The sequence below is a fragment of the Mauremys mutica genome, chromosome 5 (genome assembly GCF_020497125.1).
Source record: "Mauremys mutica isolate MM-2020 ecotype Southern chromosome 5, ASM2049712v1, whole genome shotgun sequence".
Taxonomy (NCBI): Eukaryota; Metazoa; Chordata; order Testudines; family Geoemydidae; genus Mauremys; species Mauremys mutica.
In genome coordinates this window covers 49,184,645-49,210,508 of record NC_059076.1, presented here as the reverse complement: position 1 = coordinate 49,210,508, position 25,864 = coordinate 49,184,645, and the positions used below count along the sequence as shown (strand labels likewise).

The window sequence follows — 25,864 nt, the reverse complement described above, 5'->3', positions numbered from 1 at the left end:
AATGACCTTGGCACAAAAAGTAGGTAGTGTGCTAATGACATTTGCTGCTGACATAAAGTTGGGAGGCATCATCAATACAGAGGAGGATTGGAATATTGTACAGGAAAGATATGGAAGACTGAAGTGACAAAAATTGGATGAAATTCAATAGTACAAAGTGCAAGCTCATACACTTAGGGTCTAATAATAAGAATTTCTGCTACAAGCTGGCAGCTTGTGATGGAGGAAGAGAGAGACCTCAGTGTGTGGATCAATCACAGGAAGACCATGAGCCACCAATGTTATGTGGCTGTGAGGGGAAAAGGGCAAATGTGATCCTAAGATGTATTAGATGAGGCATTTCCAATAGTGATAGTGATATATTAATGTCATTGTATAAGGCACTGGTAAGATCTCATTTGGAACACTGTGTACAATTGTAGTCACCCTTGTTCAAGAAAGATGAATTTAAACTACAACAGCTGCAGAGAAAAGCTATTAGGCTCTCCATTCCCCTGATCATCCTATCTTATGGGAGGACACTGGAAGAGCTTGGATTGTTTAGCAAAAAGAAGGCTGAGGGGAGATATGATTGTTCTCTGTAAACACATTGGGGTCAGGGATATGTACCAGGTAAGGTGAAGAGCTATTTAAACTAAAGGACAATGCTGGCCCAAGAACAAATGGATATAAACTGGACCATGAACAAATTCAGGCTGGAAATTAGAAGAAAGTTTGTAACTATCAGAAGGGTGAGATTCTGGAACAGACTCCCTAAAAAAGTTGTGGGGAGCTGTAAGAGGGAGCTGTACAAATTTGTGAATACAGTTGTGTGACAGGGCTGTTTGTGATGGTAGGTACCAGGGCTCAACAGTGCTGGAGCTCGCTTCCAATTTATGTCTTATGTTCCTGAAGCTCATGCTTCAGGGTTTCAGCCACTCACCATTGGGGGTCAGGAAGGGATCTCCCTCCCCCACCAATGTATTCTGGGAAGGGTTTTTTATATCTTTCCTCTGAAGCCTCGGAGATTTCCATGGCTAGAGACAGGACACTGGGCAGAGAGGGCTAGGGCTCTGAGATGCACCAAGCATTCTTTCTCTCAGGTGCTTGGCTAGCTGGTTCTTACTCACATGCCCAGGATCTAACTGATCACCATATGTGGGGTTAGGAAGGAATTTTCTCTCAGGTCAGATGGGCAGTGATGTTGTGGGGAGGGAGGGAGTTGGCATTCCTCCGCAGCACGTGGGTGTGGGTCACTTGCCAGGATTCTGGGTATATTTCACTTAATTCCCTGCCATTAACCTTGAGCACTGGTGCACCTCAGTCCCTCCTATTCTCTGCCTGTGGCTCATAATATTCTAATCTTCTGTGGATCTCATTTACTTTGATTTCATCTTTTTAGTGTTCTAGTGCTGGGTGGTGGTGGTGGCCTGTGATATACAGGTGGTCAGAGTAGATTATCAAGTGATCCCTTCTGGCCTTAAACTCTATGATTCTTAGACAATCTTTTTGAGATCATTGAAGGCCCGTTATAATACAACAGAATGTGGGTTTTAGAAGCACTTTTCATACTGAACAAGCTGTTCCAAAATGCTCTGAAGTTTAACTTATAAACTAACTACTAATTACAGACTGGGGGAGAGGCTGTTTTCCAGCTGATTAGTTTCTGTTTGAAAGTTATGTTTCTCCCTCTTTTCTCCATTTGAGTGAATGGCTGTTGTCCTTTTCCTGTATCCTTTTCCACCTTACAATTTACATAATTCCTTCTACTCTTAAGTAATGTCTTACCTTAACACTTGTTGTTATATCATAATACTGTACCTTTCTCTCTACAAGTTGTATTGCCATATCTCTGCCTACATTTTTAAAGATTAAAATGAGCAATTATATTTTATGTACTTCAGACTGTACATCAGAGAGGTACTTCCCTGAATTGATCAATATGCTTGTTTTTAGGTTAATCATATGACATTAATTTAGTTGAAATCAGTTTATTAACATGTAAGCGGGGAACACTGCAAATAAAATTTGTATGTATACTCAGTGTGCTTAATGCTACATTTGTATAATGTGAGTATTTATGCTGAAGACAACTCCAAGGGCTGTTGGTCTTAACAAAAAATACACCATGTCTTTGCCATCACCCTTTTTAAGAGAAGCTAGAGTTGGGATATTTTCTGAGTTGTTGTGAGCAACAGTCTAATTAAAAATGGACTAAACCAGGAAAACTTCCTCAAGAAAGGATCTATTAAATGTTAGTTATTTGGATAACAGATGCATTACTGTACATTAATCAGCTTCTTTGGTCTGATTGATAGAAGTGAGCTGAGTCGACAGAAACTTCATACACAAGAGCTGATTTCTCAGCTGGAAATGGCAAATGAAAAGATAGCTGAGGTAAGATAATGACCCTCATGAGAACTACATATTGTAGAATCTTACTGAACCTTATCCAAATGAGTTACATAGTTAGTTTATAAGTGCCTCTGAAGATTTTAGAATCTCTCTTAACTTTGCTCCCGAATCATAAAACATGAGAAAGGAGAGATCCTCTTTCATGGTTACTAATATATAAATTGTGTTGTGATTCATAAAATGTTATTTAAAGATCATTTAATCTTATTCATGCATGCCTTTTAAAGGTGGGCCCATTATATTCATTATGCAGTAGCATAGTAAAAAAAGGTAGCGTTCTTACCATACTATATGAGTGGTTGAGTTAACAGAATATCTGTAGGAATGAATAAACGAATGGTGCCTTCCATTATACATTAAAAGTAAAGGAAGGTTTGTTTGAAGAGTGTGCCTTATTAAATAATTAATGGACATTTTTGAACACAGATATGCCTTTGTCACACTTGTAGTACATCTGGGATAGCACTCTCTAAAACAGTGGTGGGCAATCTGCGGCCCATCAGGGTAATCCGCTGGCAGGCCACGAGATAGTTTGTTTACATTGACTGTCCGCAGGCATGGCCGCCCACAGCTCCCAGTGGCCGCAGTTCGCCATTCCCAGTAAATGGGAGCTACAGAAAGTGGCGACCAGCACGTCCCTGCACCCCGTGCCGCTGTAGTGCACGTCTGGTGAAGACGCCCTAAGCCAACAGGACAGAGCTCTCCCATCAGCTTAACACTTGCCTCCATGAGAGGCAGTAGCTGTGTCCGTGAGAGAGCTTGTCCCACTGACATAGCACTGTCTACACCAGTGTTTAGGTTGGTACAACTTACATTACTATGGGTGGGGATTATTCATAGCCCTAAGTAATTTGTAGTGTAGACATACCCTTAGAGTATCTACTTACCCCGAAGTCTTCAGGTCCCACCCTCAGTTCTGTGCAAGTACATTTAGCAGTGTTCAGAACTTTCCCTCCTCTGATAGATAACCATATGATCTTCATTCATCCTGTCACAACTAGACTTCTGAGACTGCGTCTCAGATCCTTTTCACCATTGGTAAAGTTGGCACCTCAGTGGGACCTCAATTTTGTCCTGTCGTCATTCACTAAACCTCCCTTTGAGCCTCTAGTCACATGCTCGGTGAGCCATCTGTCTATGAAGGTGGCCTTTCAAATAGCTATGACATCACCCAGAAGAGTCAATGAGCTGGGAGCGCTCATGGCGGACCTGCCATATGCGATCTTCTATAAGGAAAAGGTCTCGTTACTCCCTTACCCCAGATTCATCCCTAAAGTAGTTTCTGAATTTCATGAGAATCAGGTAATCCACTTACCAGTACTTTGTCTGAAACCACATGCTTCAGGGGAAGAGAGAAGGCTCTCTGGATATACAAAGTGTTTTCGCCTTTTATCTACAAAGGACATTGGAAAGAAACCTAAACTATTTGTTTTCATAGAAGAGCAATTAAGGGGTCAAGCTATATTGGCACAGTTAAGTGTATGTTGGGTGCGCGCGCACACACACACAGTTTGAGGGCTCATTCCACCAGAGGGCAAATGATGTACCCATACTATGAGATATGTAGGGCAGTTACTTGGAGCTCTTTGCATATCTTCATGAAGCATTATGTTCTGGTCCCAGTCATCCAAGGATTCAGCTGTGTGGACAGCAGTACTACAGTCTGCTATCACTTCTGTGTCCTGGCATCCACCTCCTGTTTGACTACTACTTGTTAATCTCTCACACGTGGAATACGCATTGGGACCATCACTCAAAGAAGATAAGAAGGTTACTTACCTGTAACTGGAGATTCTTTGAGATGTGTGGTTCCAATCTGTATTCCACTACACTCCTTCCGTCCCCTCTGCTGTGAATTATTTGGACTGTGTTGAAAATGGGAAACTGGAGAGGAATCTGCCTGCATCACCTTTCATTCCCTCAGTTCAGAGTACACGTGTGGGCCAAAAGACACTACTTATTAAAAAAAAAAAAAAATCCAGATTCAGGAACATGGTGCACATGCATACCCACTTATGAAATACAGATTGGGACCACCCATCTCAAAGCACCTCCAGTTACAGGTAAGTAACCTCCATTTTATGCAGTCCCGCATCTCCCACATTTCTCATATGTATGAACTATACCCCTCCTGTCTGCAGTTTCTGGAGGCAGCTCAAAGCTAGCCACACACCCTTCTCCTGCTTGCTGCCAGATCTTCTGCCTCCACATTAGTAGTTTTCCTCAGCCCCATCTTTTTCTTTTAGATTTGTTATTTTAGCTGTTTTCTGAGAAGCTAAAATGTTTTTGTTTTCAAGCCTCCTGGCCTCCTCCTGGTAAGTCGTGGGGCAACAAAGGACTGCAAATATAAGACAAGACCCTTTCTAGAACAAAAGGAAGGGTTAGTGGGTTACAGATTGTTGTAATTAATCCATTAAACCCCCCCTCCTTTTTGTCCTATGACTCAAGAGGTGTTAAGGGGCCACTCTTCCCTGAATGATGCCTTAGAATATGTGCTAACTACTTATGATAAACAACCTGTTCCATCTTGCATTTGTCTGTGATGCTCGGAATATCTTTCCCAGACCTGAAGAAGAGCTCTCTCTGGCTTGAAAATTTCTCTCTCTTACTAACAGAAGTCAGTCCAATAAAAAATATTACCTCATCCACCTTGTCTGTCCACGACACAATGTCAGTCATTGGCCTGCAAGAAACTTAATAATAAAACATCTTTCCCTTTGAGCATTATTATGATATGTGTTTTCCCGCTGGTGCCTCCTTTGAGGGCATCATAAGATCCAAATGAGGATGTCTCACCTTCAGAAAGTGTTGCAAAACCCCATAGACCATAAGAGCAATTAAACATTGCACAGCAATTTCAAAACCTCAGTTATAGCTGTTCAGACCAAAGGTTTTTCATCTATTTAATAGATAAGCCTACTTCGTGATAAACAAATGGTTCATCTTCTAGGGTATGATCCTTGACTGGAGTGAAATGTCTTGGGTCCTGTCTTGGTCAAACCCTTGATGTGATTTGTGATGTGTAATGGCTTCTAACTTGGTAGCTACAAGGATGTCATGTTACATCTATGAATAGTCATCACTCATTCTAAATAGATATTCTGTGCATCTAGATTTACCAGTGAGGATCTGTTAGGGGAAACATTAGAGAATTTAGTAGCTGAGACGGCAGAGAGATCTCTGTCCTCTCTATCAAAGCCAGCACGGGAATCTGTTAGTTGCTACCAACGCCAAGGTCATCTAAGAAGGGACTGTTACTCTGGCAGGAGGAGAAAATTTGGAGCAGAAGTTTCCAAGGAAACCTAAATGAATTTTCCTCCAAACCAACAAAGTCCTTAGCATGACAAAGCCTTTTCCTTATGATTCGCCTATGTACCCGGAGTCTTTAGTTAGTGGCTAGTTGTAATCACAGCAAGGCATAGCTCACAGGCCGTGCAGCATGCAGTGCCACAGCCCAGACACTGGACTGCCTCCAAGCGTATGGCTTTGCAATGACATGAGGAAAAGTTCCATGATTCCCTTAACAAACACAATTTACCTTGGGGTGGAGATAGACACTGTGGTGTCTAAGATCTAACCATCATTTAGACAGATTTCAGATGAGCCAGGATCTGCTATCCATGCTGGACAAATGCATGAGGCCAACCATAGCTCAGTGTCTCTAGCTACTGGGCATTCAGGTCTCATGCATATGGGTCTCCACATGGGCAAGGTCACATTGTGTTTCCAGGCCTCTTTTCTGAGAGTATGGAACCATTTTCTGGAGTGAATGTAAGACAGGGTAATGATTCCCAACCAGATGTTGGATTCCCTAAAATGATGGATGGTCCCAGAGAACATCTGCAGGGGTCTTTCAATATGCCTTCCAGGCCTGCAGCCAACAGATGCCAGTCTGAAGGGATCGGGAACACTTCTGGGACCCAGAAAAATGTAGGGTAGCTGGAGCCCGGGAAAAGGAATCTCATCATCAAGCTCTTGGACCTCACAGCTGACAAACTAGCTTTACTGAGATTCCAGACCTACCTAGAGAGCAACCAAGTCCTGGTCTAGCCAGACAACCACAACTGCATGCATAAGCAGTGGAGACAATGGAACATGCAGACGTGACTTGCACTTCCCTAAAGGCGATACACACAAAAGAAGAACAGAACCTAAAAGCAGACTGGCTCAACAGACACAAAGTCAGCTGCTCAGGGTGATGCCTGAACCAGGAGGTCTTCACTCTGATCTCACAGACATTCGGTCTCCCCTCAGTCAACCTGTTTTGACAATCGCAAGAATTCAAAATAGCCAAAACTCTTCACCCAGGAAGCAAAACTCAGGCCCAGTGCTCTGTCTCACACATGGTCTCAAGGCCTGCTATACATATTCCCACTCTTCTCTCTCCTAGGAAGGATGAACCAAAAGATAAGGCAAGAAGGATAACAGAACTCTGAACTGACCAAGGAGATACTGGTTCACTGATCTGATAACAACTGTTGCAGCTTCCAAAAAGACCTGTTATCTTTTTTCCACCTAGACCCAGATAATCTTCAACTGACAGCCTGCTATTGAAAGGGAAATGTTAACGACACTCGGCTTATCTTCCAAAATGATCCAGGCCTCTGCTGTCATCCAGAACACTTTCAACACTGAAAATCTACTCATGTGGACCAAGTTCAGTGCCTGATGCCAAGAGTGCAACAAATATGCAAATTCACAGGATCCTTGGCAGAACCTTCAGGTATCCCGATTGCTCAGGGCTGTCAGAACAGTCTTCCCTTAGTGGGTCCTACCACTGGTGTTGAAAGCCCTCACCACCCATCTCTTTGAGTTAGTGACTTCTTTCATTCTCTCCATCGCCACAGCACTGACTGAGAAGCAGTGGCACACCTTAGATGTCAGACGAGCACTGAAAACTGACATCAAATGTGTACAATACACAAGGAGCTCAGGCTTCCTATTCAGTTCCTTTCATCCCAAAGTGCCAAGGGTTTAGAGTATCCAAACTATCCCATACTATCCAAGTATGCATCACTGAGGCATACAAGCCATCCAGTACACCTCTTCCAGAAGGAATCAAGGCATCTTCTACAAGATGCATGGCAACCTTATGGGCCAAAAGAGTGTGTACTTCCACTGCAGAGATCTGCAGAGCAACTCACATGATCATTGGCTAACACCTCTATCATACACTATAAGGTGGACGTTCTGTCTCCATAGAGGCCTCCTTTGGCAGGAAGGTTACTGCAGGTAGTGGTCCAGACATAACCTGGCTATTTGAGCAGTTCAGAAAAAGGGTCTTTCCTATTTCTTATGTTCACTTTTCTGACTGTTCTACTCCTGTTCTCTGCTTGCTACTTCTCATGTATATCAGAATTGTGAGAGACGCTAGGCTGAAGAATGGAAAATTTCTTATACAGTAATTTCCTTTCTGCTAGCAGCAGCGTCTTCCACAATTCTACCCATCCTGGTTACCTTCACAGTCAAGGGGTCAGTATTTTATTTGGATAGGTACCACAGTAGCCTACTGTTCATAAATAATTAGTTGTCACTGAAGTTATTGTTACTAAGCATTGGCTGAGTTTTTTTCACAGCTTTGGAATGAATCATCTGGCACAAAGCAGAAGGGGCTGTGGCTAGCACAGGCTGTACTGCAGCTTTGAACCTCCTCTGGAAACTGCAGATGTTGGGGAATAGCCCATACATATCAGAATTGTGATAGATGCTGTGAGCAGCAAGGAAATTATCAGGTAAGAAATTTTCCAAAATTCCAGAAATGCCAACTTTTATGAGATGTCTAAACTAAAATATTGACATTAATGTAACTTGATTTGAAGTCTACTTTGTATAGAAAATTTGTACAATCAAAAATGTAAAACAGGATTTGTGCTTTTATATAATGTTTGTGAGCTGGAAATTATTCAGAATCACAAGTGTATATAATTTCCTGTCTTGTAGATGGTAAATAGTTCCAATATTTGGCATTGACCAAACTCCTTTTGTTCAGTTTTTTTACTGCAATATATATGAAACTTACAGTTGTAATAAGATCTTTCACTTATACAGAATGAAAAATTAATGATGGAGCATCAAGAAAAAGTCAACAGACTTCAAAGGCGACTAACACAGGCAGAACAGAAGGCAGCTACAGCATCTCAACAGGTACAAAACTGTAATCAGAAAACAACCTTATTACAGCTGCATAACAAGAGGTCTTTGAATGTTACAAGAAAAAAATGTTATTTTGGAATCTCCCTAGGGTAGAGGTAATTGTTTGTTTATTTATTTATTATAACTAGTAAAGTAGCTGATCTAACTTGGCAAAATGTGTCATTTCAGAACTAGAATATATTTAACCATACTCCAAGCTTTCTTCTGACCATTATGAGGGAGTGGAATACTTCACTTGGGCACATCAATGAAAATCCAGTGCTTTCATGTAATATGTTTTTGGAAATAAATTAGATGTGAACTCTGTTTATGTGGTTCTCATCATATTAATGAAAGCATGTGAGTTTTTAGTAATCTTTTGCAACAAAGGAAGGAGCCCACTTATTAAGGCTTTTAAGTGGCTTAGGCTTTTTTAGGCAGTGAAAGCTAGTTTAAGACAGAGACAGTTGTGGGTCAGGAATTTCTAGGGCCCAACTAGATGACAGGTGTCTTAGCCTCATACTGGAAAAAGAGACAAGTTGGAATGTCAACGGAGGGGAAATTTTTAATCATGTTCTGTGTCTACTCAGTTCTATCATATACCCTCTTACTTTTAGCTTACAATTTTCAGTCTCCCTCCACAAAAGTAAATAACTTAAAAAGGAAACTTGTGTTGCTGTGTGGGGAGGAGAGTGATTCTCCCTCACATAGTTCATAATTTTGGGGAGAAAACATAAGAACAGCCACATTGGGTCAAGCCAATGGTCTGTGTAGCCCAGTGTCCTTTCTCTGACAGTGACCACTGCCAGATGCCTCAGAGTGAATGTACAGAACAGGGCAATTATTGAGTAATCCATCCCATCATCCAGTCCCAGCTTCTGTCAGTTGGAGGTTAAGGGATACATGGTCAGGGCATGGGGTAGTGTCCCTGACCATCTTGGCTAATAGCCATTGATGGACCTATCTCCATGAACGTATCTAATTCTTTTTTAAACCCAATTATACTTTTAGTCTTTACAACATCCCATGGCAACAAGTTCAACAAGTGTTGTGTGAAGAAATATTTTCCTTTTTTTGTTTCAAACCTACTGCCTTTTAATATCATTGGGTGATCCCCTAGTTCTTGTGTTATGTGAAGGTATAAATAACACTTAGTTATTTACTTTCCCCATACCAATCATGATTTTTTAGATCTCTGTCATATCCTCCCCCCTTAGTCATCTGTTTTCCAAGATGAACAGTCCTAGTCATTCTAATCTCTCCTCATATAGAAGCTGTTCCATACCCCTAATCTTTTTTTTTTCCCTTCTCTGTACTTTTCCCCATTCTGATTTATCTTTTTTGAGATGGGGCAACCAGAACTGCATGAATGCAGTATTTAAGATATGGGTGTACCAGGGATTTATGTAGTGGCATAATATTTTCAGTCTTATTTATCCCTTTCCTAATGGTTCCTAACCTTGTTAGCTTTTTTGACTGCTGCTGCACGTTGAGCAGCTGTTTATAGAGAACTATCCACAATGACTTGCAAGATCTTTGTCTTGAGTGGTAACAGCTAGTTTAGACCCTATAATTTTGTATGTATAGTTGGGATTATGTTTTCCAATATGCATTACTTCCCATTTATCAACATTGGATTTCATCTGCCATTTTGTTGCCAGGTTACCCAGTTTTGTGAGATCTCTTTGCAACTCTTCACAGTAAGCTTCGACTTAACTGTCTTGAGTAATTTTGTATCATCTGCAAATTTTGGCACCTCACTGTTCACTCCCTTTTCCACCTCATTTATGAATATATTGAACAATACAGGTCCCAGTAACGATCTTTGGGGGGCCCTGTTATTTACTTCTCTCCATTGTGAAAACTGACCACTTATTCCTATACTTTCTTTTGTGTCTTTTAGCCATTTACTGATCGATGAGAGGGCCTTCCCTCTTATCCTATAACTGCTTACTTTGCTTAAGAGCCTTTAGTGAGGGACCTTGTCAAAGGCTTTCTGAAAGTCCAAGTATACTATAACAACTGGCTTACCCTTGTCCACATGATTATTAATCCCTCTCAAACAGTTGTACTAGATTGGTGAGGCATGATTTCTTTTTACAAAAGCCTTGTTGACTCTTCCCCAACATATTTATCTATATGTCTGATTATTGGTTTTTTACATAGTTTCAACCCATTTGCCTGTTACTGAGGTTAGGCTTAGTGGCCTATAATTGCCAGGATCACCTCTGGAACTTTTATAAAAATCTATGTTATGTTAGGTATTAGCTATCCTCCAGTCTTCTGGCAGAGAGGCTGATTTAAGTGATAGGTTACATACCATTGTTAGTCATTTTGTAATTTCACATTTGAGTTCCTTTAGAACTCTTGGCTGAATACCATCTTGTCCTGGTGACTTATTACTGTTTAATTTATTAGCTTGTTCCAAAACCACCTCTACCAACAGACACCTCAATCTGGATCAATGCCTCAGATTTGTCACCTACACATGAACCAGTCTTTTTAAGTATCTCCCCTCTATCCTCTGCAGTGAAGACTAATGTAAAAAATTCATTGTTTCTCCGCAACAGCCTCGTCTTCTCTGACTGCTTCTTTAGCAGTTCAGTTGTCCAGTGATTGATTGGCAGACTTCCCTCTTCTGATGTACTTTAAAAAAATTTTGGCTATTAGTTTTTCTCTTTTGCTAGTTGCTTTTCAAATTCTTTCTTTGCCTGCCCTATTATATTTATACACTTGAATTGCCAGAGTTTATGCTCCTATTTTCCTCACCAGAATTTGACTTCCAATTGGTAAAAGATGTCTTTTTGTCTCTAACTGCATCTTTTACTCTGCTGTTTGGCCATGGTGGCTTTTTTTTTTTTTTTAAATCCGCTTACTGTTTTTTGCGTGTTTTTTTATAATTTGGAGTATACATTTTGTTTGAGTCTCTATTATGGTGGTCTTAAATAGTCTCCATGCAGTTTTCAGGCATTTCACTCTTGTGACTCTTCCTTTTAATTTCTATTTATCTAGCATCCCCTTTTTTGTGTAATCCCCGTTTTGAAGTTAAATACTACTGTGGTGGGTTTCTTTGGCATTTCCCCCCTGCAAGGATGTTAATTTCAATTACATTATGGTCGCTATTACTGAGCATTTTAGCTACATTCACCTCTTGGACTAGATTCTGTGCTCCACTTAGGACTAAATCAAGAATTGCCTCTGTCCTGGTTGGGTCCAGGACAAGCTGCTCCAAGAAGCAGTCATGATACATTTTGGACATAAATTACAAAGTCAGGAGGGCAGTTTTACAGCTTAAGAGTTTGATGTTCATCCAGCACCAGAATACCCTCCATACACACAATTCCCTTCCAGTAATAACATTAACTACATTAGAATCACAAGGCAAAAATTACAGAGCTGTAAGCAGCAGGAAAACTATCCTGCACATGAAACAGTTATACCATCCCTTCCTCATTAGCATTGTGCTCTCAAATTGAACTGTTTACTACAGTTCGGTAGTCTTGAATGTTACTCCCTCTAAGATTGCCTGGAGTGCATTAGTGCTTATTAGTGGGAAAGCAGTGGATGGAAAATAGCTAGATTTGTTAGGTCCAAAGATATTAGGAGAACTGCCGTCTGACAGACAGGGATAATAAGCAGAAATGAGCAACATGGAAAATACATACAGTAGTTTTGCTTGTTTCACCTTTGCAGTGAGTGTCAGGAAGAAAGAAAACTCAAAGCTTGAAACTCAAACATCCCCACTGCAAATTGTCCTGAATAGAAATGTTGCATATGTTTAATATGTCCTGTCTACCCTGTTTCAACATTAAAGATCCCACATACCTTTTCTTAAGGTAGGAGTTTGGAGTAGGCGTTTGCCTGTGTAACTGTGACCCAAATTTCATCTGTCTACGATTGTGCAGTTTGCTATGTGCCACTTATTCCCTTAGCTGTTGCCTTCTACCACAAAGGTTTGCATTTCAGTGATGCAGTATGTATAAAAAGTAGCATGTGTAGCAGTTTTGGGATGAAAGACACTATCTATAAAATGTAATATTTCTATTAAATAGCTAGTGATTGGTTTTTACTTAATAGTCTAATACCCATAAAAGAAGGGTGCAACACTGAAAATCACCACTAACATGCAGTCCTTTAGACAGACATTGCATTATTTTAAAATAATTTGAATTCTACGTTTCATGCATTTTATTTTAGTACAGCACAACCCCTATTACCCAATCCTCAGTCATTCAAAACTCCTTTGTATGTGAAATAGGGTCACAGCCATGGGTATATATTGAGAATTCTTTCAAGTATGCAAAATCTCAATTATCTGTGTTTATTCCGTCTCCTCCATGGCATTTTGCTTATTGAGATTTCCGTGGAATAGTGAAACTATTGACTGTTTGTTTTTAATTGCAGCTCAATGTGATTACTGTGCAAAGAAAAATAGCTGCGTCCATGGTGGATCTAGAAAATATTTAAAAAATATACTTTGTTCATTCACACCACTTAAGAATTTGAAAATCTGTCAGAGGAACATGGCATTGGAGCATTAAAGCCTATAGCGCATAGCTAGACTTGTGTAATTTGCATAAACATTTTCCATTCTATTTGCACAAGAGGGAAAAAAAGCTGAATTGTGGCTCCTTTACAGTAAATATAGTGAGAGTCTGCAAAATAATATAATGATTTCAAATGTAGAATGAAGCCTACCTTCATCAATGTAAAATTACACAAATGTACTGTGCATAGTATGGTGTTGCTGTTTTTTTTTTTTACTTAATGGCAATCATGACAAAGTAGTATTAAAGAAATATGCTGGCAGTTATAAACACCTTTACTCTATATGTACAAATGATTTGTTTAATTACATTTTGTATGACATTTTCTTAATGTACAAGTGCAATGTAATAAATTATGTACTTTCTAAACAGATTGTGTATGGGAAAGAATGGACTGCATCCTTTTTGATGAATGAAACTGATGAATGAAAATTATGTCCTAAGTTTCAAATAGTGTGTGTGGTAATTTTGCACATGGCTGCCCTGCCTTTCACTGTTTTGAGTACACTATTTGTGGTTTTTTTCAGTTTGTTTCCTTTGTGGTGTCCATTGAAAAGAGTAAAATGTAGATACTAAACTGGTCTCTGGTACACTCAGGCTCTTCCCAATTGTACTCTTACTCTAATTGCTACTTCACAGTTGTGCCTTACCTCTGTGATCAGCTCCTTTCTCTGGGATGCACATGTATGGGAACCTGTGGCAACTGTTATTCCTAGCAGCACACTATACAACAGCCTAGGTGTAGTCATACAGAGGTATCTGTAGTGATTATGCACCCCCTTGACTTTCATAACAAAATATTCATTTTAATTCCACAGAATAAGGGTTCAAGGACTCTCCTGAGATTATATTTTGTCCTTTTTGCTTTGAGGATGGCAAATTCTATGCAATTATTATAAAAAGGGCATTTGAAGGAAAATTAGCATATTAGACTCTAAACTGTTTTCTCTTTAAGTATATATAACATTTGAAAATTCATCTGACAGACCTTGAAAGTCCATCATTGTCTGAAGTAAGTGATTTTAATTTCTTGTGTTTATTTTAAAGTTTTCACAATACTGTATATTTCCTCCTCCCTTGCAACATGTTTACAATATAAAGGACAATGCAACTTAAATTTATTTGGACTGATAATTCACCCATGGTTACCTGAAATTTTCCTTTCTTTGAATAAGATGCATATATGTATCTTCATCCTGCTTGCATCTTTAGGGGCAGAACCAGACAGTCAGTCACTGGCAGGTAGGGGTCTCTCCTGCCCACGAAGAGTCTGTCAGTTAAGACAACTTCCATAGGCAAGGATAAATCTCCTCATTTAATAATCTAAGAAAAAAAATGGACTTAAGAAAGAATAACTATTGCTGTCTCCTACCACGGAGTATACATTTAAACAATCACTTCCTCAGTTTGATGTATCCTAGTGCCAAGCCCGATTTATAACAGAACACTCTGCCAAGGGCAGGCTGGCTCTGTGAACCTGTTACTCAAAGTTGGTTTTCAAGTAAGCGTGGATTCACTTTCCTGTTTCTCCTTATACCGTTAGCCACCACATACTCCAATTAATCTTTGTTCCCAAAAAATAGGCGAGGCTTGCAGCATGCCAGAAAGATCACTAAAAACCTAGACACTAAGCCAAAAGAGAGAGAGCATTTGAAAACCTGTGGTTCCCTCACTCAGAGCACCTCACTTGCTGTCCATCTCTTTGCATTTAAACAGGGAGCCTGAGCACCTCAGCTGATCTCATACAGAGCTAGTTTTTACTAAACATTCAAATTTTACAGTATCTGCTCTTAATCTTTTAACACTTCTGCCCTTGTCACATCACAGTGCTGCAATTCATATATTGAATTCCTAAAAGCCCATCTTCATAAAAGAGAAAAGCTGCCTGTTTTCTCATATTTTATTTCCACTCTGATTTTATTGACACCATCAGCAATAAATGGGAGTATAATTGAAAGAATGTCCTAAAATCAAAGGAATAATTTATTTAATCAGGAACAAGCACTCTCTGGTTCTAGTGAATTAATGATGGCTTATTGAAATGTTTACAATTTCCACAGATGATGACCAATAAATCCAAGCTAGAGAATGACTCAACACTGGTTGAGCCATTTCTCATCAGAGCAATGGCTGGTGTGGGTCAAGAAGGGGTGATTTCTAACGCTCAGACTACGGGCTGTACATCATGAATCAGAGGTAAAATTGCCCCTTCTGTGCACATTTTGCGTGAGGTTGTGTACTGGAGCTTGTAAAATAGCTTATATTTAGGGAATATGCAGTTGAGGTATGAAGCTATAAAATAATAGAGGCAACTAATACAAACCAAAAAAGGTATGGGTTGATAGTGCTGTTCAAACTGCAAGTATCCCCAGCTTTCAGTTCAAAATGGTGTGTTGATTACAGATCTTTTATTATTGAAGGAAATTAACACATATATTGACATCATAATTATAGGCTGTACTGCCTTATAAAGCTTGTTGACAATTCCCTTTATAAGACTCTGTTTTCAGTTGCTTTAGAACCCTGCTAAACTTCTTGGAAAAGTTCAGCCAAAACAATTCAGCCATTTCCAAAAACTAGGCCAGGGCAGAGTACATTTTGCTGATATTAAGATTGTCAGGATTTGTTGTCTTTCAGAAGCTCTAGCACCCCCATGCAGGAAGTTGAAATTTAGTAGAGGGTAGCCTTTTTGTCCAAATTTGACCAAGACATAAGACTGAAAAAAACCTCAATTCATACATGCTCAGTAGAGACTTGCTAAAACAGTTCAATTTTCTGAAGATTTCATCTTCCCTGAGCATGATTTTCCCTGCAATCGAAATTTCTGGATGCCTTGGGCTGTGGTGGGTCCAGGCATTGGAGTTGAGAGCAGGCTCTAAATACACGGAATGGACCTGCTCTAGTGATTGAATGTTTGTGTTCTAGAGGAGGCTGTTGAACAGTCAGAAGGTATATAGACTCAGACTTGTGGGGCTGTAAAATTGCAGTTAAACGTTCAGGCTTGGGCTGGAGCCCAGAGCTGTGGGACCCTGCAAATGTCTACATCACAATTTTACAGCCCCACAGCCTGAGCCCCAGCCAGGTGTTTCAGGACAGTTGGATCTGTAAAAGCAGCAAAGAGTCTTGTGGCACCTTGTAGACTAACAGACGTTTTGGAGCATGAGCTTTCATGGGTGAATACCCACTTCATCGGATGCATGTCATACCCTAATTGTGTGCCCCTTGTTTTCTGGATGCCTGACTTAAAAAAAAATCAGACCTCAGGAGCTTATTAGTGCTGAGCACTCACAGTTGCTACCAAAGTCAATGGGAGCTTCTTCTTTGAACATATAAAGTGCTGTATAATAACACTAAGTACTCTGAAAAATGAGGTCTCACATTGGGTACCCAAAATTAATGGATACTTTTTACCTTAATTTCTCTCTGCCTTAGTTCTCCATTTACAAAATGGGGATAATACTTCCATCTCACAGGGATGCTGTGAAAATAATAAATCATAGACTATCAGGGCTGGAAGGGACCTCAGGAGGTCATCTAGTCCAACCCCCTGCTCAAAGAAGGACCAATCCCCAACTAAATCATCCCAGCCAGGGCTTTGTCAAGCCTGACCTTAAAAATCTGTAAGGAAGGAGATTCCACCACCTCCCTAGGTAACCCATTCCGTGCTTCACCACCCTCCTCGTGAAAAAGTTTTTCCTTACATCCAACCTATACCTCCCCCACTGCAACTTGAGACCATTACTCCTTGTTCTGTCATCTGGTACCTCTGAGAACAGTCTAGATCCATCCTCTTTGGAGCCCCCTTTCAGGCAGCTGAAAGCAACTATCAAATCCCCCCTCATTCTTCTCTTCTGCAGACTAAACAATCCCAGTTCCCTCAGCCTCTCCTCATAAGTCATGTGCTCCAGACCCCTAATCATTTTTGCTGCCCTCTGCTGGACTCTTTCCAATTTTTCCACATCCTTCTTGTAGTGGGGGGCCCAAAACTGGACACAGTACTCCAGATGAGGCCTCACCAATGCCAAATAGGGGGAAACAATCACGTCCCTCGATCTTCTGGCAGTGCTCCTACTTATACAGCCCAAAATGCCATTAATCTTCTTGGCAACAAGGGCACACTGTTAACGCATATCCAGCGTCTCATCCACTGTAATCCCTAGGTTCTTTTCTGCAAAAGTGCTGCCTAGCCATTTGGTCCCTAGTCTGTAGCAGTGCATGGGATTCTTCCTTCCTAAATGCAGGACTTTGCACTTATCCTTGTTGAACCTCATCAGATTTCTTTTGGCCCAATCCTCTAATTTGTCTAGGTCCCTCTGTATCCTATCCCTATCCTCCAGCATATCTGACACTAAAATGGGAGGAGTGATATCTGCAAACTTGCTGAGGGTGCAGTCCACTCCATCCTCCAGATCATTAATGAAGATATTGAACAAAATCGGCCCCAGGACTGACCCTTGATACCTGCTGCCAACTAGACATAGAGCCATTGATCACTACCTATTGAGCCCAACGATCTAGCCAGCTTTCTATCCACCTTATAGTCCATTCATCCAGCCCATACTTCTTTAACTTGCCGGCAAGAATACTGTGGGAGACTGTACCAAAGCTTTCTTAAAGTCAAGGAATAACATGTCCACTGCTTTCCCCTCATCCACAGAGCCAGTTATCTCATCATAGAAGGCAATTAGGTTAGTCAGGCATGTATTCATCAGTGTACGTGAAACAGATACTGTTCGCAGTGAGCACCATGGGAAGGCCTATGAGAAAATTATGTGCAGTAAATGAGGCATGGGGACACACATTGAACAATGAATAGAATAAAATATTGAATAGCTGCTCATAAAGTAAACAGCATCCAGTCTGTGCACTGAATGAGGCAGAGGTTCTTGAGGGGGGAAATAGTATGTTACCCTGTAATTAAAGACTGATTCTTAATGAAATTACAGAAGGAGGGTGAATTAAGGTTGTACAGGCAACCTGCTCTGGGGATTAAACAGTTGTATTCTAGAGGAGGCTGTAGAACAGGGTTTCTCAAACAGGGGTTGCCGCTTGTGTAGGGAAAGCCCCTGGCAGGCCAGGCCAGTGTGTTTATCTGCCCCGTCCGCAGGCCCAGCCAATCGTGGCTCCTGCGATCCGCGGCCAGTGGATGTAGAACAATCAGGTATATAGTGAATTGGGCAGCGCATTGCAGGAAGAGAAAGGATGGTCTCATAGTTGTGTTGAAAGCTGCACTGGGGAACTTAAGTCCTATGCCTGCCTGTGCCACAGAGTTCTTGCGTGGTGCTGGGCAAATCACTTAAACCAGACTTTTCACAGATGGTTACAAAGGGTGTGTCTACTCTGCAATTAAACACCCATGGCTGGCCTGTCTCAGCTGACTCAGACCTGTGGGGGCTCTGAAATTGCACAGGCAACCTTAATTCTGGCATTTCTTAACCTCTGAATGCTTGACTTTGCAACCTTAATGTCCTTTTAACATCATTTTGTATATGATAATAAAGAGCTAGTGCCACCTACTCTTTTTTAACGTCTTTTTGCAGACACTGAGCCAAATGAATATTTTGAAGTGCAGACCTAGTCTCTTTAATATAGCAGCCCTCATCTCCATTAGAGTGCAAACAAGCATTATTGTAACCATTAAGGTGGCACCATGAAACATTCCAGTTGGGGATGCAAAGTAAAGGTGAATGTCCAATTTTCTCTATGAACAGGTCTTAAAATACAGCCTTTATTTAGGTAATAAAAAAGGTAATAATTGGAGATATACCAGTCTCCTAGAACTGGAAGGGACCTTGAAAGGTCATCGAGTCCAGCCCCCTGCCTTCACTAGCAGGACCAATTTTTTTGCCCCAGATCCCTAAGCGGCCCCCTCAAGGATTGAATTCACAACCCTAGGTTTAGCAGGCCAATGCTCAAACCACTGAGCTATCCCTCCCCACAAAAAATCAGAGGCCGCCAGGAGGTCCAACCCGCTGCTCACCGCAGGACCGATCCCCCACTAAATCCCCATATGGCCCCCCTCTGGCGTTGAGCTCGCAACCCTGGGTTTAGCAGGCCAATGCTCAAGCCACTGAGCTACCCCTCCCCCCAATTTATGTGACCACTTACTATTTCCCAAATAATGCAATAGAATAAAAGTGAGTTTCCCTACAATCGTAGTCTGTTTTGTGAATCTTTGATTCCTGTAATGTTATCCAAATTGAAACCGTTTTTTACAATGCATACACATAGGCAGGTAGCGTTAAGGTTGCACAGTATTAAACATCCACTCTGACTGGCCTTATATAAGACAGTGATGAAGTCCCTGAGCTTACAGTCTACTAAGATTCAAACTTAATGTTGCCTTAATGTGTTAGGAGATAAGGGTTTTCCTGCACATTCATCCTTGGAATTTTTGTTAAAGTGGTGCCTCACCTACAGCTCAGAGACTATGTAGTTCCTTTTAAACTGCTGCACCTGTTTAAACGATATAGACGGTTGTGGCATCATAAGGCCATGTCTTACCCTTGGCTGGTGGGCAGTTACGATTGCAATGAACAGCCTGTAACAAATCTGAAATGTGGAAGCCCATTTCAACATACAGTAAGTATGATGCTGTTGGGTTGCATAAATGATTTGGTTAACTTGCCACTGTACCAGTAAGAGATCGTGGATATGTAACATTCCACATATAGAAACATTCAGAGGGACACTTGTAAAATGTAAAGAACTAGGCCTCTTTCTGTTTATAACAAACCTACATTTCTGCATTCTGTCGATTTTTGGCTATTTTAACCAAACTGCCAAACGTCTATTTGCTTTTCACTTGTTCCATAAGACAAACTAAGATGATTAAAAGTCCAAAGTGCAGTTTTGGACAGCAAGGATAGCAAAGTGACTTAAAAAAAAAGTACTTACTAGAGTCTCTTCTAAGTTTATACTTCTTCTGTAGGGCTGTATGTGAGCCCTTTACTAACACTGCTGAACAAATAATCACAGGTAGATCCACTGATTTCAGTAAGATTACTTATTCAAGAAATTGTTCACCAATATGAATAAAGGAGGGGTCATACTCTGACCTTTAATGATTAAAATAATGTTTTACTACTGTTGGCACTCCAGAACCAATACAGGGAAGAATGAGCTATATCTTGGTTTTGTGGCACCTCAGCCGCCTTCCTGTTTCAAAAACTTTGACTACTAATGCTACACGTAAGAAAGAAAATATGGCAAGCACTAAATAAGTATTACAGTCATATCACTCTAGACATACGTAATAGCATTTTGTTACCGGTAAGCTATGATTGGGCACCAAACGTAACAATTGTTGGTCACAGTGGTTCCAGTCCTGCAATCACATGATGCTTACCTTAAAGCACATGATGAGCTTACTGCAATAAGACAGCCTATGTACTTAAAGTTAAGCGTATGTGCATGATGTTTATTTTAACTTTGCTTAGATATCATGGCAATGAATGTGGTCTATAAACCTGAAAAGAATGGACAGAAGTGGAGATTTTAAAATTGAACACTGCCAGTCTATTGCAAAATGTACAGCATTTATTCACATACAGACAAAGGCACAATTCTACTAAATATTTTAACAAAAAAATACAGCTGTCTTCAACTAGATCTTTATAAATACGTCAGAAAAAGGGTAAAATAAATACAGGATTGGGCCAAGTAATATAAAATAGTCATCTCTACATATACTTTTTATCTCTGATTCTATCTGTTTCTCTTCATGCACCTTTTTTTTTTTTAATTTTAGCTGAATGGACACCAAAGCTAGGCACATAGTGAAAAATCTTCTGTACAAGATTTTACAAATGTAATGACAATTTTTTTTTCAAATTTTTTAAATAATTAAGACTTGCACACATGACACGAATAAACCCTTCATTTAGATTTGTGTGTGTTTATACCCTAACAAATGGCATTCCAGGCAACTTTACAAAAGTTTAACTAGCCTACATTTTGACATAATACACCAATCATAATCAAAGAGATTGCTTGGTCAATCTGCACAAGGAAAGGTAAAGCTAAAAAAAAAAAAAAATGAATGAATGAATGATTCCATACCAATAAAACACAAGGGGTGGGTTTGGGTTGATACTGCTATACTTATGACTCCTGTGTTGCTGAGCGCTAAGCCTGGCATGAAACTAACTTTTACAGCTGGTCATACTGCAATTAGCTTGCCTTGTAGCTTTTTTGTAATTAAGGGTTTGGGAAAAGCATTTTTTTGGTTCAGCATAACATGGAACATTAGAAAGCTTATTAACCTAAATGTGTGGGGAGTAAAACAGATAAGGCATTATTTCTGCACAATGCTAGCATTCATAATAGTGCAAATGAATCAGGTACCTCTTTCAAACTGATGTGAGGTTAAATGTTTGCTTAGAATCAAATTTATTTTTTTTCCTTTTATGGCTTGACAAACAATTCCCTATATCACAACCTCCTTACAGTAATAAACTTAGCCCTCATCTAGAAATGTTGCTGAAGTTAAAAGTGAAATCAGCTGTACTTCCCTCTTCTCCCATAGCCAATAAAAAAATTCTTTTTAATCAAATACGAACTTTAATATTTTAAGTCATGTCAAGAGTGAATCTCTCTGTGACTCAGATCCACCATTCCTCCTTTGTTATGTGCAACAACAAGTTAATCTGACCAGCGAAGTAAGTCATGAGATAAATCTGCTTTCTCAGGAGCAGCAAGGGTTAACAAAGTATCGTTTCAATACAAACATTTCCCCTTCCCAAGATTATTCCATTAAGTGTCAAAAGGTTATGTCTCAATTTAGTTTAAAAAGTAGAACTAATTATAGGGAAGCATTTGTTTGAAGTTTTTAATTATTTGATAACTTGCATAGCAAGATGGAATGTCAATAAGCATATTTTGTGAACTGAATTCTCTGGAAGACTTAAAGTTAACAGCAAAGTTCTAATGTTTCTTTATTCTTTCCCTGCCCCAGTGAGAAGGGGTTAAATGTTAAAATGTATTATGAATACTGATAGCAGTAGGTTGAGGGAAAGAAAAAGGGATTCTTCCATCTGCCCATATTTCTAAACTAATTTCTGCTTAAACTTTATTTCAACTATTTTGCGCCTGCCTTACATTGATGCAGCATTCCAAACATTTCAGGCTCTTATAACATCCATTGTTATGATACATGTGCACTCTATTCAGTGCACAAACAAAATAGTCTCTCTATGCACTGTTAATGTTATTGCTGATAGCTTACTCACTAGTTATTGCCATTCGCAGTTATTTTATAAAGTTATGTAATCAGACTGTGAGCTCCCTCTCTTATCAATTCTAGTCCAGAACAGAATGAAATCACTTTATCTTGGTCTGAATGTAAAGAGCTAATCACAACTTATTGCCTTTCCTTTTTATTCTATTTAAAAATATATATGTATGTGTGTATATATATATATATTTGTCCTTCTTTAAAGTAATGCTTTAGTGTCAGATGCTTGGATTTCCCAGTACATACCATTAGTGCATAAGTGGCTGGCGTTGGGAAATCCTGCTGACTAGTGCCTTCAAGTTAGTCATACCCACTTGAATTGTCATCATATTCCTGGAGGGTAGGTGACTGGATAATGCTAAAGCTGCTCTGTGGATTGTTCCACAGAATGCAGTAGACCCTAAATTTGTCCCTTTGGATAGTGGATGAACTATCTTCTTTCCCCAGAACTGAAGAGCTTAGGACTATGGCTCTGTGCTCAGACTGGGTCTGTTCATGTTGTTACTGTTGTATCACTAAGCAGCTGCAGCTCTAACCTGTCCCCTTCATTTTTCTCCAATAATTGTGGTTAAAACTGACTGCCTGTTGGATGTATTTACATGTAAACTCTCTGGAGTTATGGAAGATTTAGAGCTGCCATGTATACTGAACTCTAATACAACAAAAACATTCTGCAGGCAAATATGACTTAAAAGACGTGCCACAGTCCAAGGAAAGCGAGTATTTGTAATGGATTTAGTAATGCTGGATAGTTAAATAACCATATTTGATATAGTACACACTAGTTAATTTAACAGCTTGTGCTTTTGGGGAGAGGGAAAAATTCTTATCCGTGCTGTTTTGCTAAAGGGAGACAGATGTAACCTCCCCTTCCCCCCACGTGTTTAATGAATTCTTTTAGCGTTCCACCAAAGATTCCATTTTAATAGTGATGTCATCTTGTTTCCTCAAGAAAGTTGCAAATAAAAAAGGTTCAAACTTCTCACAGAAACAGATTATAAGGACTCAGGTACAGGGGCAAAATCATAGTCTTAAGTGTACGTAAACATGTTTATACAGCTCAGGGGTAACTGGTTATCTCTTTGTCAATCTGTAGCCATGTCTAAAAACCACTCCTCACACCAATAAATAATGCAGAGTGGGTTTGCAGGCAGTGCCTCTATTGACCATGGTGCTTGAAGATGTGTATTACTGTCCAGTCAGGAAGCGAGGATACTTCTCCTAATAATGTCTGTCCTCCTGTTGATTCTGCTGTTTGGACTAAGCCTTTGCTGTCTGCATTTTTTCTCAGCCACCTCAGTTTCTGAGTCACTCATTTCAGCATCAGGAGCATACCCATCATTCTCCCTATCTGTCTTTAGTTTGCTTTTTGCCCTGTCTTTAGGCAAAACTCTGCCCATGCCCAAGTATGGATAGTTAGAGTTCTGGTGGCAGGTCTCCTCCTGGATCTCTCCCTGGTGTTGTCTCTCCCCCTTCTTTGGAATTCGGAATCCGCCCCAGTTTTTCACTGGGCTTGTGGGTGTAGTAGGCACTTTAACCACAGGCCGGTTATAGTTTATTTTGATGAGGGATCCATTGCATTTAGGCACTATATCCCTCCGTGTGCCAGGTACTGACCTACCACCTGGATGGTTCGCAGACTTTTTGTTTTCTGATTGCCTCTGAGACACTTCTGTGGATGTCAGTGGCTTGTGGCTGTGCTTGGAAGGCTTTTCCTTCAGTTCTGCCTTGATTACCTCATAAGGGGAACGATTGTCTCTTCTTTTCCTGTGGTCTGGCATAACTATCCCATTTCTCTGTTGTGCTGATACAATGCGTGCTTCTGCAAAGGCCTTTTCAAAATTTAAAAAGCTACCTGGAGTCACAACACCTTCCCTTCGGCTGGGCTGCTTAAGCAGGGATTTTCTGTCACTTCCAGAGCTGTTCCTTACTCTGTCTCCCTTGTGTGATTTTTTCAATGTGTGTGTCAGACAAGTGCCCATTTGCTTCCTGAAGAAAGCAGAATGCCACTTCAAATCCTCTATTTTGGGAGCATCAGGACCCAAAGGTGGACTGTTGAACAACACCATGTTTTCTGCTGAGGAGGAGGAGGAAGGCACACCTAAAAGCAACACAGAGAATTACTTCACAGTTCAGGCAAAGCAAATCACTTCCCTGATATAACAACTGCTGCTTTTTACCTCCTAAATTTCCTCTTTTGGATTTTTCTTTCCTGCCTCCAACTTGTTTTAATTATGCTGGAGCGTGACCAGCATTTAATGGCTTTCATAACATCTGACATCTGACACTGATCAGCCTTCAGTAACTCTTACTTACTGTAGGTCTAATTATATTTAGATGCAATTTCCATATCGCTATAGATATTATAGCTAATGTGTATCTCAGATTTTGGGGCCATTGTGATTGTCTAGTCTGATCTCCTGCATAACACATGAAGTCCAATAGCTGTGTTTGCACTAGAACACATCTTCTAGACAAATATCCAATCTTGATTAAACTCTTTGGAAAAAAACATCTTCACTTAAATGGACAAACTACCACGTATGTCATCATGCATGATTCTACTAGCTGATTGTACAGCTGACTAATGATTAAATCCTTAAGGAAAATCTAGTTAACCTTTTCAATGTAGCAATTTCCTGCTGGAGAAGCAAGTATTTTCAGTGAGCAGTAAATCGGTGGGAATGATTTTTTAACATCAGTTTGCTGCCCCATCAGAATTCATGCCTTTAAAACCACTGTCTCAGAGACTCATTCAGAAGGACTGTTAGTCAAAAACTGAATTGAGTCTCTCTCTATGAGTCACTATTGGAGTAGCAGAAATGTGCCTTTCATTTGACAGATCACAGCAACATGCTTGGTTTTAAGCAGAATGTGCTGAAATGTAGACCTTCCAACTGATTTTAATAGAAAACAATAGATTCACAGTGCTTCCAGCTGGGGTCCAAAAGATGAGTTCATCTTGATGGTGTTTTAGAAAGGGTTTAATCTGGGAAGGACAGAAAGTCAAATATTTGACAGGCAAATGAAGAGGGATGTGATTTTTCTCGTATTTATGCTTTTTTGTTGTTGTTGAAGAAGGAATACAAATACATTTGGAAAACACCATGACAAGCAGAGTTATAACTGTCCTTTCTTAATCTGAATTTGGCAATGCAGAAAATAATCCATAATATCCAAGGAAAACCAACATTAAATCAAATGAAAATCTGTTTAAAGATGTTACAGAGTTATTGGTAAAAATCAGTTCTTAAAGGGACTCTGTCAATCTGAAGTTTAATCGATTTAAAAAAACTGACACGAGTTACTGCTGGATCCATATTGCCAATATTTGTGGTTTTATCCACACACTTTCCTTCTGCTTTTAAAAATGTTCTCTCCCCTGTTGTTTGAGACTAGTATAAACAACATGAGAAAATACTAAACCTACAAATGGAGTGGGGGGAAAAGTGAAGCTGACTCCACAGAAAGTGCTGTCAAAAATACAAAGAAAACAAACTGGGACAAAAACATAGATCCAAGTTACAGTGATCTTATTTGTAACTATAATCGGTCA

The 25,864-nt window shown here is 40.0% G+C and overlaps 2 protein-coding genes across 9 annotated transcripts in view; one reads left to right on the top strand and one right to left on the bottom strand.

Moving 5' to 3' along the window:
- Positions 1–25,864, top strand: part of SCLT1 (sodium channel and clathrin linker 1) — a 131,860-nt gene that overhangs the window by 81,619 nt on the left and 24,377 nt on the right. For 3 of the 6 annotated variants that reach the window (XM_045018085.1, XM_045018084.1, XM_045018083.1), the window contains exons 20-21: positions 2,298–2,376; positions 8,443–8,538. In XM_045018085.1, coding sequence (XP_044874020.1) covers positions 2,298–2,376; positions 8,443–8,538 — 175 coding nt within the window. The other 3 variants (XM_045018082.1, XM_045018088.1, XM_045018086.1) reach the window with 3 other exon arrangements.
- The window catches only part of JADE1 (jade family PHD finger 1), a 103,519-nt gene continuing 98,247 nt past the window's right edge, over positions 20,593–25,864 (bottom strand). For all 3 annotated transcript variants that reach the window (XM_045018079.1, XM_045018081.1, XM_045018080.1), the window contains one exon: positions 20,593–24,409. In XM_045018079.1, the coding sequence (XP_044874014.1) occupies positions 23,508–24,409 (902 nt within the window). In that variant the 3' untranslated portion in view covers positions 20,593–23,507. The remainder of the gene's footprint in view (positions 24,410–25,864) is intronic.